At 38.9% G+C, this 18,508-nt stretch overlaps 1 protein-coding gene across 1 annotated transcript; it reads left to right on the top strand.

The window, feature by feature from the left end:
• Positions 1 to 4,089: 4,089 nt before the first annotated feature.
• On the top strand, positions 4,090 to 15,168 carry sik1 (salt-inducible kinase 1). Its single transcript, XM_030124239.1, has 14 exons — positions 4,090 to 4,349; positions 4,838 to 5,031; positions 5,144 to 5,260; positions 8,573 to 8,636; positions 8,730 to 8,891; positions 9,378 to 9,502; positions 9,597 to 9,720; positions 9,827 to 10,047; positions 10,280 to 10,429; positions 10,518 to 10,628; positions 10,991 to 11,216; positions 11,304 to 11,555; positions 11,668 to 11,857; positions 12,372 to 15,168. The coding sequence occupies exons 2-14, from the start codon at positions 4,879 to 4,881 to the stop codon at positions 12,913 to 12,915; spliced, it is 2,439 nt and encodes an 812-aa protein (XP_029980099.1). The 5' UTR covers positions 4,090 to 4,349; positions 4,838 to 4,878; the 3' UTR covers positions 12,916 to 15,168.
• The last annotated feature ends 3,340 nt before the right edge of the window (positions 15,169 to 18,508 follow it).

Genomic DNA, 18,508 nt, shown 5'->3' with positions numbered 1-18,508 from the left:
TTTAAGGTGGAATGTTTTCTTATCCATTATTCATTATATAAGGTGGCATTGTGAATCCATCAATGCACCTTGAATGTCTTTGAGTATAGAGAGCAGAAGAACCACCCCTTCTGGCTATTTTGAGAAAAGAAAAAAAAAAGTATTAAATTCAACAGCAAAACATAAGTTATTGTTTATGCTGCCATACACATTATGATAAGATAGTTTTATTTGTCACAAAAACTGTGAAAGCACATGCATAGAAAAACAACACATCTGAATGTTGTGGAGGTGAAATCATCGTAACTTTCTCCGTGGCTAAATATGTCTCTTCAGCTTCAACATGACCAGACTGTGGTGATATGCACCTTTTTTAAATACTTTTCTGTCTCTACTGTGGCATATTGAGGTGAATTATGTTGATTTAATAGTCATTTTGGTGTTGGTGACATGTATCATGTTCAACAGGAGGTGCAGTCCACTGAACTTTTTAACACAAAAATATACAAAAATAATACATCTTTACTGTTTTTTCCAGAAACCACATCTTTCTTGGCTCATAAAATTATCTTTTAAAATGACAACCATCATATGTGTAAATGATGGCATAATACAATCAGGATCAAAAACTTATTTTTGTTTCACCATTGACTGTCGTTCATATTTCTCTGAACTCATGCCCTGGAAGGTGTATTCCATTTGTTCTATTGGTACTCTTGCACGTCATATGTTTTAATAACGTTTCAATTTTCATGCACATGCAAGTTATTACATGAATTTACCTGATTTTGTGAACTGCAGATATTCACTATTTCCTCCCAGAGAGAAAAAAAAAAACAAGAGGCGTGTCACTCCAGTGTGAAGCCCTTGTAATATGACTCTTTGGGCTTTGTGAAATTTTCATATGCCTTGAAAACGCTTTACTGAAGCTGTTTCCCTCAGCTCAATAGGGGGTCCTTCAATCCATAACAAGACTCATTCTTGCTCACTGTGGATGTATGCATCAAAGACCACCTCTAAATGTACCCCCAGCATGTTCACACCACACATTCAGGGTTGCCACTGAAGATTTGGGGCGTTGTGGAAAAAAAAAGATTACTTCAGGCCCCCCAACTTCAATGCCACAAACCATGCAAACCTTCAAAATATAACACTGAGCAGGCATGGATCAATTTTGTGCTTACAACAGACTTTATGATTTTTGTGGTGCCAAGCAGAACAAATCCCACCCCTCGCACATATTGTAGCTTATTTTGGCATTGATCCAGCTGATGTCATCATGTCTATGTGTGTGCTGATGTCAGCATCTCTATAAATGTGCCAAATTTGAAGTAAATTGAAACAAAATTAAAGTTTTATAGACATTTGAAATTTCACCCATTATAAGAAAATGGGAGAAGAAATAAGATTTTAAAAATTCATAAAAAATTTGAACTTTCACCTACTTTTCCCAAAATGTAATCAGATCTATTCTTGATCACTGGCAATCTATAAACCAAATTTGGTATGAATTTAACCAATAGCTTTGCTGCTAGAGCATTAAACAAACAAATATACCGAACCAAAAACAATACGCCTTGTCTCCCCTTCAAGGGGCAGGGTAATAAAATATAATTTTACTTTTTGGATGAAAATATATTTACTAACCTCAGCTAAGAGCTCTGGTACCTGGACCAAACCATATCATGAAATAAGGAGGGGAGACAGAGTTCAGAGGCTGAATGGATTGTATTCTTTTTTGCTAAAAACTTATCAAAACTAATACCAAGAACAAATATGTTTATTACCTTGCGAAGTAAACATTCTTTCATGGTAATGGGTTAATAATTACCATAAACAATTTGACTATGTTCTTCTATTTTCTAGGGGCTTGTGTAAGTCATGGGCCCTTATGATCACTTTTCTCCTCCTCACAGTGCTCCTGCGTGCATTAGACCTGTCCACTCATGACTGGATCACCCAGGACAAATATTACTGAAGTCTAACCAAACACACATTAAGTATCATGCTGATTCAAAGTCCATAGTCACTTTAGACAGAAACCTAGATCAGTTTCAGTTTGCTTTTTCACCTTTCAGTTTAAGAATCTAATTATATTATATCATGCGTGCTTCAGCTGTGCCTCCACAAGATATGCAAGTTATAATTAATATGTGATAGAGGCGGGTTTTGCTTACATACTGATTTTTTTACCCCTAACATTACTTAATTGCTATCCTCTACAGAACAGTCAAATATTATGTTGCAGAGGCTGATCTTTATTTTAATCTTGGACTACTGATTTTTGTCCATTTATGCGCCTGTAATGACTGAAGGGCATGCAGAAAAATCTCAAGTTTGCTTTACTTGATTCCTGGGGCAAATTACATGTAGTTGTTCATGTTGTTGCTGATTTGTGACCTATTTATTACTTGCTTTTTGTTGTTTCTGTTTCTGCTGCTGTGATTCCTTGCTCCTCTACGTTCTAAGCAGGCTCTACCTCAACAACATAATCCAACATAAAAAAAAAGATTGAATGATTATTGTGTACACTGTAAATACTTCTGCCCATGTGGGTATGCAACTTGAATTTTTTTCCTTGGTCTTTGCAAACATTCATCCTTCCCTTTTCCCTTTTCTTCTGTTCTCTGGCTACGCGTTGAGCTGCTGTCTTTTGTCTTCCTTTTCAACTGTGCAGTGGGAAAATTTACTCTCTACTTTGTAAGCTTTACCTGAAACATGAGGTGAGCCAGAGAACACTGACACTTTAAATCTGACGCTTTGCCAGAGGTGTAAGGAGTACTCAGAGCTTAAGCCTAAATACATGTACTACAACACTGAAGAAGTACTCAAGTATTTAAATAAAATTCCCAAATTAAAGCATATGAAAAAAGTATTTTAATATATTTTGTCAACAGAGCCATTTATTGTATAATGATTAGCAGTATAGTCCTATGTCATAAAATACATTTTATGTAAAATGTAACCAGCAATGAAAATATTTACAATATTTACCTCTAAAATGTAATTCAGAGAAAAGTTTACCAAAAATGTTTAGTCCAAATGTGTTCTTCACTACAGCACTTATGTGAAACTTGAGTGTGATTAACATCCATAATTTAACAGTTACTTTTAAACGTAGTGACAAAGTGGTGACAAGTTATTCGATAAGAGCATCTGATACTGAAAAACAATCCACAATTAGATCAATGGAAATTAATCTGGGTGTTAATCTTGCATAATACTTATATGTACAGTACTGTGCAAAAGTTTTAGGCAGCCTTTAGATTTGTTGTTTTGCAGCATTAAAATGCATATTTATTTCTGAGTCTCTTTTCTTCAGATACAAGGAAATACAGGAAATATGTGCACAGCTTTAAAAGGCACACAAAAAACTGAAGAAAATGGATTCTAAAGGTTCAAGTCAGTATGTAGTGTGACCCCTGACCCCATGACAAGAAGCAGTAAAAACCATTACAAACATCTGGCATGTGTTGAATGAAACCTGGAATAAAAAATCAGAAAGTGGATGCCAAAAATTTTATATTGTCTGAGCAAAAGGATTAGATATGTTAAGTGTAAAAGGAAAGGCACACTAAATACAACCACTTTATAGAGGCTGTTTTTTTTACACTAAAACTTTAGTTTTTACTAGATAGATAGATAGATAGATAGATAGATAGATAGATAGATAGATAGATAGATAGATAGATAGATAGATAGATAGAACAGAACAGAACAGTACGGAACAGAACAGAACAGAACAGAATTCAGTCGGTTACAGACTGGAACAGTTTCGCGGTCACCGGCTTTGCTTTCTGTTTCCCTTTTCCCTGACGCCGCGTGCGCAGTCTGGTTGTGAGCGAGGCAGGGCAGCCCGCGAGCAACAATCCGGTGGAGGGAAATATCACGTGGTGACACATCTTTACGACTGACGTCACTGCTCTCATCTCTAAGCAACCCCTCCATCAGCACTCACGTCACCGTGCGCCCGAGCCGCGCGGTTGCCCGGCAACCTGTGCCTTGCGCTCGGGTCCGGCCTTGCCTTGCACCCAGCTCGGAGCTCTGACGCGGGCGTGACGTTAATAAGGTGGGTATCAATTTGTTATGGTGGCAGAGGAGGGAGGAGGAGGAGGAGGAGTTCCCTCTGTGAGCACCGAAGCCCTCTGCTCTGCATTCCGGCGGAGCGCCCAGACACGCACCGGTCCCGGGCCGAAAGACTTGTTGAGAATAAGAAAGTAAAACTGGAAGAAAAAGTTACTCGGCGCGTGGTTTTTGCTCTTTTCTGCTCGTTGAGGTGTTGAAACGTCGCCGTGGTTGTGGAATGGTTTACGTTTCTCATGAGAGCTGTCTGAACTGTGAGAGACGGAGGTTTATGTCCGCTTTTTGAGGTAAGACCGTCCTCAGTTTCACTCACCTACATTTCAGCTTTTACCCACAGGGATCTGTCAAACCGCATCTACTGTATATGTTAGTTTTTATTCCAGATGGTATTGTATTTCACTTTCCAAAGAGTAAATCTGTTCATCAAGATGACAGTCTTCCATACCAAACCGAATAGGGCTTATCATTTAATACCAGAATATGTTAATAATTCTACTGGTACATTGCTGCTACTGTTAAAATCACTGTGAAGAAAGCAGCTTGTACGCCTTTATAGTTGGCATTTTCAGCCCATTTTTCCAACCACTTATGTGAAATACATAGAGTGTGCTCTTCTTTTGCATAGACAGTCTGATGTGGAGGTTTTACACCCTCTCCCAACAGTAAATTAAAATATATAGTCATTTTTAAGTCACTTCAGACAAAATACTATGTTTGTATTATAATGTTAAAAAATGTAGTCTGTAACTTTACACATCCAAATGTGTCTCTGCAGGTCTTAGCTTTAAATTACCCTCATTGCAACTCCAGACGACCATGGTGATCATGTCAGAGAACAGCCGGGGGGCTCAGTCCAACCCTGCCCAGGGAAGGCCCCTTCAGGTCGGCTTCTATGAAATCATCCGCACCCTGGGGAAAGGAAATTTTGCAGTGGTGAAACTGGCGAAACATAAGGTCACCAAAACACAGGTCAGCAGCTCTCCCCCTCTTTATTATCAGTTTGGAATTATATGAATATTAAACAATACTGAAATGTATTTTAATGCATTTATATTATAATATAATGCATGTGGCTTTGCAGGTGGCCATAAAGATAATTGATAAGACCAGACTGAACCCGTCCAACCTGGAAAAAATTTACAGGGAGGTGCAGATTATGAAGTTGCTGAACCACCCCCATATCATCAAACTCTACCAGGTGTGTAGGATTTCTTATGTTTCTATAATGATGTGTGTGTTTGTGAGTACAGAGTGTTTTGCATGTATGGCAGTGTTTAATTCAATATACTCAAAGTCACTGAGGACTGCTTTATTTGCAAAGGGATCGTGTCATTGCATGCATGTTTCTGGGAGTAAAAGCAGAGATATGTAAGGTTTTGCAAATCTCCCCCCCAAATAATACTGTGGCATTCAAGTGCATTGTGCTTCATTATAGTGGATATGTGGATATAGCAGTGCCAATATGTGTGTAAAAAATTAAGGGATGTTTGGTATGTAAGGGGTTCGTACAGGCTTGTGCTGAGCTGCTGAGTCTTAGAGCACATTGTACATCATAAGTACAGAACAACAGCATTAGTGCAATCCCTTTTGACCTCACTCTGTGTGTCATTCAGTGCACGTACAAGTGAGAGCTGTGTTGAGAGTGAGAATAATCACTGGTACCAGTCAGCGCCGGGAACAGTGCATTTCTAACATATTTCTCAGTTGTATAATGGGACCGGCTGCAGAGATATAGAGCGAAAAGTCAGGAGAGTGTTGGTTAAAGATGCACCCACAGGTCTGTGAACATTAAGCCTAATTAGCGTCGGATGAAGCCAAGTGCAATGTGTCTGGGCGTCACGTGAAGGCTACCTCACAAAGCACTGCTTTACTCTTAATCAAATTTAAAGTCTTAGAGGGAAGAATCCGCTTTTTCCTCTCAGCTGGCCTTGGAGGAGCTTTGGCATGCATCTGGCTACAAACAAACACACACCCACACAAACAAACGCACAATGCCACACACATTTTTTTCCCTTTTCTGCCCTTTGTTTTACTCCATTGTTTTGCAAGTTTTTGAGGATTACTTCACCTCCGGATTTAAGCAGCAGGAATGCGCCTAATGTGCAGTCTTGCAAAGTTTTATTGAACATGACACTATTCCTTGAAAGTACACTAATGGGGGTGATGTGATCAGCAGCAGAATTATATTTGCACTTGACACACTTTGATACTAAATGGTAGTGTGCATATGTGTAAACATGCTTCCACACAATAAATGAACAAAAATATCAGTCAAAACAAAAATATATAATATAATATATTTACTGGGGCAAAAATAGAGACAGATAGTGGAGCAAATTCTGAAATATTTCAAAAACGCAATGATTGTCTTATTATATTGTGTAGTTTTTGTTCATTTCAGCTTGAAAACAAAATACATTTAGACACAGTAAGATAATTGTTTTGAAGGAACATCACTCTGTTTTTTTGGGCTGATTCTAAGATTTTTCTCTGTGTTTCTGCTTGTCTGAGTTTGTCAGTTTCACCCCTTCCTGTTCAAAGAGGAGACAGTAGCATGAGATCATCTTGTGATCCCAGGGTTACATCCTCTCCATGTCTTTTCAGATTTTTGGGGGCAGTCTCAGACCTTTGGTTTATAATCAGCTGTTGCTTCCACTTCGTCATCAGTCTCATGAGAACAAAATGTGTTTTCCCTTCCTCATTGTCTCAGCCTTTGTGTAACCTTGTATCAACCACACACTCAAGCCTTATCCTCTAAACCCCTCTGCTCTGGTACAGACTCTCGTACTCTTGCATGCTTTATGTAACCCCATTTTGAACTTGAACCCTATCTTCTACTTATTTAGAAAATGGATAAGTATTGAAGGGTGGGTGGGATTTGAGCTTTTTCAGTAATTCCACTTGAAGAAGTGACATATTATATTATAAATGCAGTCAAGTTCTGCAAATATTGTTTCTAAATCACGCTGTTTGGACTGAGTAATTGGCCAAATTTAATAAGTGGAGTCTTTAAATCAGTGCTTTACTGTCGTATGTTAAAAGTGAACTACAAAAAATGAAACACTTACTTGCATGCTTTACTGCAGACCAGACAAAAATAAATAAGACAAACATAAATATATGAAATATTAAGTATTAGTTGTGTCAGTAAATACTAAGTAAACTAGGTTTTTCTTCAGTAAAGAGGATACTGTTGACCAATATTGATGACCCCTACTAGTTTAAACGCAAGTAAAGAGAAAAAATATGGATGTTATGGGGTTAATCTTTATTTGAGGGTGGTTTGAAGGCTCTTGACGTGCTTTGCCAGTTCTTTAGAGCCGTGACGTCAGCTACACCTCAAGGTGACCGAGCCCAAGAGAGCTGCCCTATCTCACAGATAAAGACTACTCCCTGCTTGGAGGCATCTGTGTATTGAATCATTCTTTGCTTGGTTTCTCAAAAGGGCTGGTGGCTGAAAAGAATTAAGCTGCACTATTCAGTGGAATTTAGTGACATTTAATACAGAGCTGGCCAGCAGCATTACTCAGACAGGGCTTTGTCGTCTGACGAAAATTGCTTTGTTGTGCAACCTTTTTGTTTAACTACTCCGAGTAGCTTTTTATAAGCTTTAGGAAAGGCTTGGGAATTGTATGTTTATGCAGTGCACTGGGCAATAAGTGGACGTACATCCGGTGATGGTGATATGTAAGACAGGACCCATGTGAATAGCCTATGAGAATCCGTCTCTGTTTCCTAGAAATAAAGACATTCGAGTAGTTGGAAATTCAACACTAGCATCTGTTGCCAGCTAGTGTCCACCTCAGGGAAAATCAGTAACAGTTAATTTATATAGTTTGCATTTACCTTTTGTCCTTATATATTAGAGTTTTACTTCATTTTTCATTCACATATTGTCCTTCAGTTGTTTCTTATTTTTTGGTTTAGTTTTATTTAGTTTTAGGAGTGCATGAGTTCAGAAATGATTTAGTTTTGGTTTAGTTTGTGTTCAGTTTCATATTATGAAGTAAGCCTTGATTTACAAAAGCTAAAATTATAAAATGAAACAAAGCATGACAACAAATATTTAAAGATCTCAAATTTATCAAAGAAAGTTTACTTTTATACTGTAACCTGAATCATTAATACTGAGAGGAAATAAAGTTGATTTTATCAAACTCATTTTTATCCAGTGAATTATGTTTTTTTCCACTTGTAGTTTCAATTTTAGTCCTGGTTTCCTGGTTCTTATGTGTATAAATGGGTTTTCTCAGTCTTAATGTAAATTCACGCAGGAAGTCACACACATCCTTCTTATGTAACAAGATATATCATGGAAATCTTGGGTGTTGGTGTTCAAGTGTATGTGGAACAAGTGCATGGACGAGTACAAGAGGGGGATTTTTGTGGTCAGAAAATATCTCATGCCTAGAAATGCCTGCAGCAAACTTTTTCTTGGAAAATTCACTCTTCGTCACCAACGATGACCCAATTGGTTTAAATGGTCATTCTCTCTTTCTTTTCCCCTTAGGTCATGGAGACTAAAGACATGCTCTACATAGTAACCGAGTATGCAAAGAATGGAGAGATGTTTGGTGAGTTCAGCTGACAAAAAGTCTTGTCTGATATATGGAACACCACGACATGTCTGCTTCAAATACTGAGTAAAATATCCTCTGTCCCTCCAGACCACCTGACCTCGAACGGCCGTATGAGTGAAGATGAGGCACGGAAAAAGTTCTGGCAGATTCTGACAGCGGTGGATTACTGCCATCGACACCACATCGTTCATCGTGACCTTAAAACTGAGAACCTTCTGCTGGATGCCAACATGAACATCAAACTAGCTGGTAAGTGTAACAAAAAAAAAAAGTGTGATAAAATGGAAAAAAACTGCTGCTGCACAGTTAGTTTTAACACATGAAATTAAATGTTAATTCATTTAATACTTATTTTGTCGCTATGCTTTTCTTCACTCTCCTTTTGTTTCACCTGAAGAAACTGTTTGTGTCTTTGGGATTATTCTAATGAAATCGCTGGCTTTGTGCTAATTAACTGAGCATAATGCACTCATATTACCAAGATTTAACACTAACTAGAGGAAATCACTTTAGAACACAGAAGCTCAGGCATGAGGAAATGTCATGTAGTCTTGCCTCTACACTTGTTTGTGTGACATAAATAAATTTTAGCTCGATATTATCTGCTCAATGAACGTCTTTAAACATTACATAACACAGAGTGGTTAAACAGCGCCTCAAGCTCTTCACACTGGAATGAAAAACAACATGGTTTTATAACACTTGCATTTTTTCTGTTTTTTTTTTTTCTTGTAGACTTTGGATTCGGAAACTTCTACAATGCAGGGGAGCCTCTGTCTACGTGGTGTGGGAGCCCACCTTACGCTGCTCCTGAAGTATTTGAAGGGAAAGAGTATGAGGGGCCACAGTTAGACATTTGGGTAAGCTCATACAAGCAAACTACAGACAGATTAATTCAAATGAAAGCAGGTCACAGCATTACTAACTGTCCTTTTTCCACCCTTTTCTTCACAGAGCCTTGGTGTGGTGCTTTATGTTCTTGTATGTGGCTCTCTTCCATTTGATGGTCCCAGCCTTCCTGCTCTCCGACAGAGAGTCACCGAGGGACGTTTCAGAATTCCTTTCTTCATGTCCCAAGGTACCTAATATTCTAAAAACAAAACACAACAATCACTGTGCATTACAAATTCTGATGATATCTGGAGAGCATGCTCAGAACCTGAATCTTTGTCTTTATCTTTCAGACTGTGAAAACCTGATCCGCAAGATGTTGGTGGTGGATCCAGCCAAAAGGATCACTGTGGCCCAGATCAAGCAGCACCGTTGGATGTTGGCAGATCCAACAGCTGCCCACCAGACCCTCAGTCACTCCCTGACAGAGTACAACTCAAACCTGGGGGACTATAGTGAACCTGTGCTGGGCATCATGAATACGCTGGGTATTGACCGCCAGAGGACTATTGAGGTAAATAAAAACGAAAAAGAAAAAAAAAATGAAAGTGGATTTAGAGACAGGGTAGTTGAAGATACAAAGGAATGCTCTGTGGTTTCCAACATGATTATATCTAATGAGCATGTTGGCTCAACGAACACAAAGCTTTCATTCAAAGAAAAGAGGGAGGAGGCGGCAGAGATGACGTAAAATGATTCTAGATAAACAAAGTTACCCAATCACTCATATACTGCTTTTTCCTCAGTCTTTGCAGAGCAGCAGCTACAATCACTTTTCTGCAATCTACTACCTATTGCTGGAGAGAGTCCGTGAGCATCGCGCCCAACAGCTCAGCCGCCAGTGTGGAAACTGGAGCCAGAGACCTAGGAGCACCTCTGACTCCTCTAGCCCTGAGGTGAGGGCTCCACCCAACTCCATCCATGTGCTGATGTGATCTGTAATATTAAAAAAAAGGGACTGAAGGGTTTTCTCCTCACTTCTAGGTGATCATGGAATCCACAGACAGCTTCAGGACAACTGCATTTTCAATCCCAGCCAAAACCAACCCTCCTGTGTATCCTGAGATGGAGTGTGATCAAGGTGGATTGTTTCAGGTAAACAGAATTTACTAAAACTTCACTCACTACACTTCTGAGACTTTTTTGTAGCTAGATAACACTTGTAGTTGCATTCCTAGTTTTGATTAACCAGTAAATATTCATGTCAGTTGTGTCAATTAGTGATGTTGATGTGGCAAAGGAAATCCATTCAACACATAAAACACAACCCTCCTAAATCAAGCTGAGCTGAGCCAGTTCATTCTGCTACAGTTTTTCCCTACAGTGTCTTAAAACTGTTGTTGTTTCATCATGAATCACTGGTCTGAATTGGGCTTAACAGACCAAAAATAATGCTGCAACCACACATGTCTTCTGTCAATCAGTGGCTTTAATAGCCCACTTCCTCCTCCCTCCAGCGTGTGGTGTTTCCAGTGGAGGCCAGCCTGAACAGACTGCTGTGGAACCGTTCCATTTCACCCAACAGCCTGCTGGAGACAAGCATAAGTGAAGAGGTGCGACCAAGGGACCTGGAGGAGGAAGAAGCAACACAGTGTCTTGGACCCTTGCTCCCTCCCACAACCACCTCCCGCAGACACACACTGGCAGAGGTGTCAGCCCGTTTCCACCAGTGCAACCCTCCATGTTAGTATGCCAGAAACACACAGGAACCCATACACCTAGCATTTGGTCAGATGTAAAGACTAATTAATCCCTGTCTGGTTCCTGTAGGTATTGTGGTCAGTCCCTCAGATGGTGCCTCTTCTGACAGCTGTCTGAAGTCCTCATCCAGTCACACCCCAGCTTTGCAGGCTGCAGCAGGTGATATGACAACCCTTTTGACCTCTGGGGCTGAAAGTGGAGCCTTGTTGCCTGCCGGAGCTCCTCTCGCTCTCTCGTCCCACCTCCTCCCTCAGACCCAGGGAAGCCTACCTGCCAGCTTTCAGGAGGGTCGCAGAGCTTCTGACACTTCCCTTACACAAGGTACAAAAGCTGGATCATAAAATCCAGTGTCATTTCTCCACTTTGTTCTCATTTCTACAGTGTCACCACCGGCAGATCAAAGTGTGTAACGCTTTTCCGTACTTTCCCACAGGCCTCAAAGCCTTCCGTCAGCAGCTGAGGAAAAACACACGCACTAAAGGGCTTCTGGGATTAAACAAGATCAAGGGTCTGACGAGGCAGGTGGTTCCTCCGCCCTCTTGTAACCGCGGCAGCCGTGGGTCATTGGGTCCAGCTCTCTCAGAGCACCGCAGCATGCTAGAGGAGGTGCTACACCAGCAGCGGTGAGACACTATTACAAAGGATACCGTTTTTATCTTCCACACATTTTATCACATAGATACTAAAAGGCACCCTCCATGGCTTTAAATGGAAGCTAATACACAAGTATCTTAAAGTATTAGAAAATGGCCGTAATACCATTTACAGCCAGCTACTACTCAAAAGGCATCAACTTCTTAAAAATACTTAACCATTTATTTACTTGCAGGAGTCATCCTGGTAGGATTCACTTTATTTAGACGTCTTTTAAGTGGTGTATTTTAAGATAGAAGTTTTAGCGTTATACTCTGTTTTTTGGAAATTAGCAGTAGTGATAGCTCGGCTTACATTTCATTCATGTTCAAATATGGTCATGCTTGGCTCCAAAACACAAGATAATGACAGAAAAAATGCCAATCTGAGGCTGCAAGATATAGTTCACAAACCAGTGGGTGATGTCACAGTGGCTACGTTCATTTCTTAAATAGCCTGTGGCAGTAGATACATAGTCTGATCTTGTGCTTCTTTTTTTTCCAGAATGCTACAGATTCAGCATCAGCCCCAGCCTCAGATCCAATCTGCACAGACCGGTCCAACCCAGAACCCCCTCCTCTTTCTGGCCCAGCAGCAGTCCTCCTCCCCTCCACCTTCAAATGTATTTGCATCTTCCCCCATGTTTGACGCCCCCGCCTCCTCCGTCCTACAGAGCCAAGCCCAGCACTCCCTGTCACCTCAACAAGCTTCAGTGGGTCTGCAGCACGGCGCCTGGACACAAGCCCTCGAGACTTCCTCAGCCAGCTGCTCCTCATCTTCCTCATCTGGTTACTCCTGTTCTCTGTCCCCTGTGGCTTCTGCTGCTTACCTTCTGGAGGCGCGTCTGCACATCAGCCAGCAGCCCCACCCTCCCATCCACACCACCCTCCAACAGCAGCCTCATGCTACTGCACAAGGCACCTTCCCTGTCCGGTCCAAACCAGGGATGTGGAGCATTGGCTCGGCTTCCAGCACAAATCCTGACATGCAGGAGTTAAGTCTGGCAGGACAGCAACAGCAGCTGAGTAGCTGTGTGATGGTGAAATAAAACATCAAGATCAGTGATTCCAAAAGTAATGGCGAACTAAGAGCAAGCAGCAAATTGTACACTTCACTGCAAAATGTGGGGTACATGTGAGATTTTGTGCACATACATGTGCATGATGTGTTAATATCATATAAGCTAAAGACTAAAGCAATAACCAAACTCTGGAGGGCGCAGTAAATCTGCATCAGATGGCCAGAGAAGCAATAACAGACTGAAAAGATTCTCATCCAGCTCCCTGATGCTACCGGAGAATGAAATGAGAGCTGACAACCGATATAGTTATGTCTCACATGTTTTGATGCTGTCTAACTTATCGTTTTTTGTATTGTTTCAAAAGAGGAAGACTTTATCTTCCTCTTTCTTTTTTAGTCACTTTTTTTTTGCGTTTATGGTGTCATTTCCTGTTCTCCCTTTTTTGACAGAACTGGACACAAGACCAAAATTATTCTCTTTTTCCATATTATTTCTTTACTTTTTTCTCCCTTTTTCGCCTTTCTAAAGAGACATTACTCTGTAGCAGTGCAATGAACATGCAGTATAGTGCCCTAAGCTTATGTACACACATTCACTGAAGGAGTTGATATTGTACTGAAACTGTGATTCTTTTCTGTGCAAAATGATAGCTACGCAAATGCTGCTTTTACCTCAAGCTGCAAGAAGACTCCTCATCAGCCAAAACTGAAGGAAAGTAGTATCCGACTTATTGAGCAGAAGCACAAAAGGTACATCAGTCAGCTCAGTAGCACCTTTATGTGGATACATCAATCCATATTCCCTTTTTTAAGCAAATACCTTCCTGTTAGACATTTTTCTACCTCCTCAGGCAACAAGACCAGAATTTGGATAGAGCAAAACCTATAAAAACTACTAACATACATATTGTCTGGAGGAAGACAGTTTTCATTAGGACAGAACAAAGACTGGGAGCAGTGCAATATTTCACATTGAAATACAAAGGAAACACAAAGCTGAGGATCTACATAGGGTGGTTATAATTTATGTTAATATTTGCCTGAGGCTTTTTTGTTATTACTTCCATTTGTCTGTTTTGCTGGGTTAGTTAGCTGACTAGAACAGGTACTGGTTATATAAGAAAATAAAATGACACTGTAGAAACTGAGGAGAAAGGCATTTCAAAATGCTGTCTTTTCACACAGCATGCTTGTAGTTGTTTAGCTACAAGAATTTGGGTTTTACCAAAGAATGAACATCACAGGAGATGGCAGATCTATCACAGATACACTACTGATTTTTCGCAATGCTGTCTTTAGATGTAGCAATGTGGTGGTTTGCTAGCATTTTCACATGATCTCTTAAGCTTTTGCTGTGAGAAAACTCCTGCTGCCACCAAATCCTAATGCTACATATGTCGTAACAGTTTTAGTTAATACTATCAGGACCATGATGGTATTCATTTTTGTACTTTTCTAGAAAAATGAAAAAAGAACAATGAAAAGAGTCAGAACATAGCAATACCATAATGTGTTGGAAGTTGAACAGTGGGTAGAAATAGGTAAAATTTCCTGCAAAGAACTGATGTGTATGTTCAGTCAGTTCACAGAATATATTAGAAAACTGCAAGAAATAAGTAATACTGTAAGCATAGTTAGTTTTCTCGTACCTGTGAAACACCCAGTGGTTATAGAGCAGCAGTGTTTTTCCAAACCCAGTTCTGTGTTGGAAACATGCAGTGTTTATATTTCTATCCACCAAAATTTTAGTTGATTGCACTCACTACCAACACTTGTGCCTTTGTCTGAACAAAAATGCGAGCTGAGGTCGACATCTCTGACTCCTACGCTGAAGTAAGAATGAGAGAAAGATGAATGGCTCTGCCTGTGGCCCCTTTTGATATCTTTGACTTTTCAACTTGCTCTGTAAACAAAAGCAAGAATTGCACTTTACCCATATTTCTAATTACTGATTTTGTTTGTTTCTCATGTTGAAAAGAAACTTCACAAAACTATTGAAACACTAAGGCTCTTGATGCAAATCTGTAAGATGACCCTTTTGATATACTTTATAATAAGAAGTATTTCATGTTTTTTTTTTCTGATTTGTTACTTGACTGTGTGAGTATATGCATGTCAGTGCGTTTGTCTGTATGTGTGTGCGAGTGTGTGTGTGTGTGTGTGTGTGTGTGTGTGTGTATGGAGGGATCACAGAAACAGAAAGGAAACACAGCTGTTGGTTTGTGAAAGATTGTTTATTTATGTGGCTATTTATTTAAATAAAGTTCACTTCCTAAAATTTTGTTGGGTTGGGTTTTTTTTTTTCAACTTTTAATATACACTTTACCCATGTTTGTCATAAAAAGAAACAAAACTGCATGACTGTGGCGGTGGTTTTCGTTAAATAGGCAACATACGTTATCAGTCATCAGCAAAATGACAAGTCTCTAGCAGCAGTCAACATCACTCATATCTTCCTAAACTCTTTATCTGTAATACATTATTATAAATACACAGATATACAGCACTGTGCAAAAAGTCTTAAGCCAATATTAGGTTTGTTGGTTTAGTGAAGTTATAATGACAACACATGCATTTTTCCGTTTCTGTATTAAGATGCAATCTGGATATATGTCAAGTATGAACAGCAGTAAAAACTTTACTACTTTACACATAAATAAAAAATAATGCGGTAGCTCTAAATTTTGTTAATTCAAACACATTCTTTTTTTTTTAAATAAAAATTAAATCCCTAAAATAAATGGGTAGAGACCAGTGACAAAACCTAATAAAAGTTCCCCACCTAAAAAAATAAATTCCTTCACACTGCTTCTCTGCCAGAATCATAAAGTGTTACCAAAACTTCTATCAATCATAGAGTTAGTATTTAATGTGACCCCCCCCCCCCCCCTTTACACTTAGTATTTCTATAACCCTTTTATTCAGACAATATGAGATTTATCACATTGCTATTCTGACATATCATACCAGGTTTCATCAGACATATGTCAGATGTTTCTACCTGTTTGAACTGCCTCTTGTGATGGGGTCAGGTGGTACACTAAATTGTGACTTTAACCCTCAGAACCCATTTAGTTCAGTTTTTGTGTGCTTTTTAATTCTGTGCATGTACTTACTGTATTTTCTTGTATCTGAAATAAAGAGAATTAAAAATAAACATATACAACTACATGCTGTGGCTTCATGTGACCACAATTTCACATGTTCACATCTGAAACCTTTACTTACATTGTATAAGCTTTTAAATGGTTCATAGTTTTGTATCTGTGTTTTTTAGGGTCCAATTTGTGAATACAATAAGTGAAAAAAATGATTAGGTTCTATACAGGAGTTTATGTACAGCAAAAAGAAAATATGACATTCACTGTTATGTTGGACTAAGGAAACTGTTAAAAGCACAGGAACTCTGTCTTGTATTTAGTTTATGAACATAAAAACTGACAAGTCTTACTAAAAGAAGTTTCTCTGGATGAGACATGAACCCAACTTACTGCCTATGATGGCTTTGGGTGGTGTCTGAGTCAACAAAACATCTGATAATGCCTTTGAACTGATGATGTGGGACACTGATGATGCACTAACACCATGTGACAAACTGATGCAGTAGTGATGCATTCGACCCTGATGACCCTTCTGCTGGGTGATTATTCAGAAAACTAAGAACGGACAGGTGTCTGACGTCTGACAGAGGAGGCTACGTGGGAAGTACGTGACGCAAGAATGGAACAACTTCTAAACTGAGCCAAATCAACTCTGCTCTGCTCTCTGTGTTTCATTATTCTCAGTAAGACGTGAGGCCGAGAAAGGCATGAATTTTCACAGAAGTGAGCAGATCCTTTTCTGGATGTCGAAACATGCTGACTCTACTCGGCGCATGTGCAGAGTTACTAAAGTGCTTCACACGTACACACTCACACATGTTGAACATATGGCTTGACATTTGGCATTTGGCTCTAGGTGTATAGTTGGGCATTTGACATCTAGCCACCACAAACATATCAGTCATCAGCTGCTGCCTTCTGCAGACATGACCTTGTGTTAGCTAATGGGGTTTTTGCAGCATGCTTTCAACAGCACAGCACGATTTATAGCTGTGAAGAAAAACTTTACATTTTAGTGTCATGATTAGGGATGTAACGATCTGAAAATTTCATATCACGGTTATTGTGACCAAAATTATCATGGTTATCATTATTATTGCGGTATTGTTGGAACTGTGCTCAAAATGTTCAAAAAGTACTAATACACACACTGAAATAATTTAACCAAGCTCTATTTTGAAAAAAACAAACAAACAAAAAAACAAATAAAATAATTGGCACAATGTACCTTCTATTGCAGAAACATTCAAATATTAACCCTTCATGGTCTAAGCCTATTTTGTCCATTTTTCAGTCCTTTTGATTTTGCCTTGATATACTATATAAACAAATGTTTACTATACCCATGTTTGGGATCTTTTTTTTTCAGCACAACTTCATCTATATCATCTGTCTATTATTTTTTTCACTTTAACCTTCTATAAAAAACTAAAAGGACAGAAAACACAAAAAATATGTAAAATCTGATTTGAAAAATGTATATACTTTATTGCATAAATAACACACAGATGCTTACTGAACCTTTTCAAAGACTTTAAAAGTGAATATTGGTTCCAAATATTAGGTATATAAAATTAAAATTGGAATAAATTAAAACTATACTCAAATATTTGACATAAAAGCAGATCTTTACATAGGGTTTTTTCCCCTAAAAGTGCAGTAATCAAACACAGTTATCATGATAATTAGAATTTAAACGGTAATACTAACCGTCTGCAATTTTACCGCGGTTTATTGTTGTACCGGTAATTGTTACATCCCTAGTCATGATGCAACTTAAATTACTTTACATGTTTCATTACCATCACATTATGGAACTGAATACTCATGGAGTAGATTCATAAAAGATATTTAAAGTACAGCCCTTTAGAGCAGTATTACATTATATTTGTATATTTGTTATAATCAGAGTCAATGATAACCCAGAAATACATATAAATGACATTGTTTAGGGTTGCCTTTTCCAAACTGAGCATCTGACCTAAAATGACTTGAGGATGTGTTTTTATCACATCACTATATGCTTGATATATAATAATGCAGTGACACGTGAATTACATTTTCTAATTAAAATAGAAGAAGAGCATTCTGTGTTTCATCAACCCATTCCAAATACAGAGGTTTTTGTGGTGCGGTGCTCAGTCATGAATGCTTGAAAATGAACACACTGGACAGATATCTTCATCAGGGCAAGTAAAAAGAACTGAAGACCCTGGTGCTAAAATGACTGAAGTCACATTTTTTGACAGTTCAAGTTGAGCAAATAAACATGTTGTATTTGTTTAGCTAAGTCCACCCCATAAATATTCTAACAGAGTGTTTTGTGACTTCAGTACTTTTAGTGCCAGGGTAAAAAAATAAAAATAAATGACACAGTGTTTTGGCAGCACAAAGTCAGTCAGTCATGTTTGTTTGTGCATGTAAGCATTTGAATTGTTTGCTTCATGTGACTCATGTGCTACTAGTTAAATAACATTAACCTACATGTCAGCATCATTAGATTTCCTCGACTTGTCCCTA

This window comes from Sphaeramia orbicularis, chromosome 21, assembly GCF_902148855.1.
Source record: "Sphaeramia orbicularis chromosome 21, fSphaOr1.1, whole genome shotgun sequence".
NCBI classification, from domain to species: Eukaryota; Metazoa; Chordata; class Actinopteri; order Kurtiformes; family Apogonidae; genus Sphaeramia; species Sphaeramia orbicularis.
The sequence above is the reverse complement of the archived record's forward strand: the minus strand, read 5'-3'. Positions and strand labels throughout refer to the sequence as shown.

Bases quoted from the DNA above. Each gene is read 5' to 3' on its own strand.
- sik1 (XM_030124239.1), top strand. From the start codon at position 4,879: ATGGTGATCATGTCAGAGAACAGCCGGGGGGCTCAGTCCAACCCTGCC. The intron at 9,721-9,826 runs GTACCTAATATT...TTTATCTTTCAG, and splicing joins TCCTTTCTTCATGTCCCAAG to ACTGTGAAAACCTGATCCGC. The intron at 11,556-11,667 runs GTACAAAAGCTG...ACTTTCCCACAG, and splicing joins TGACACTTCCCTTACACAAG to GCCTCAAAGCCTTCCGTCAG.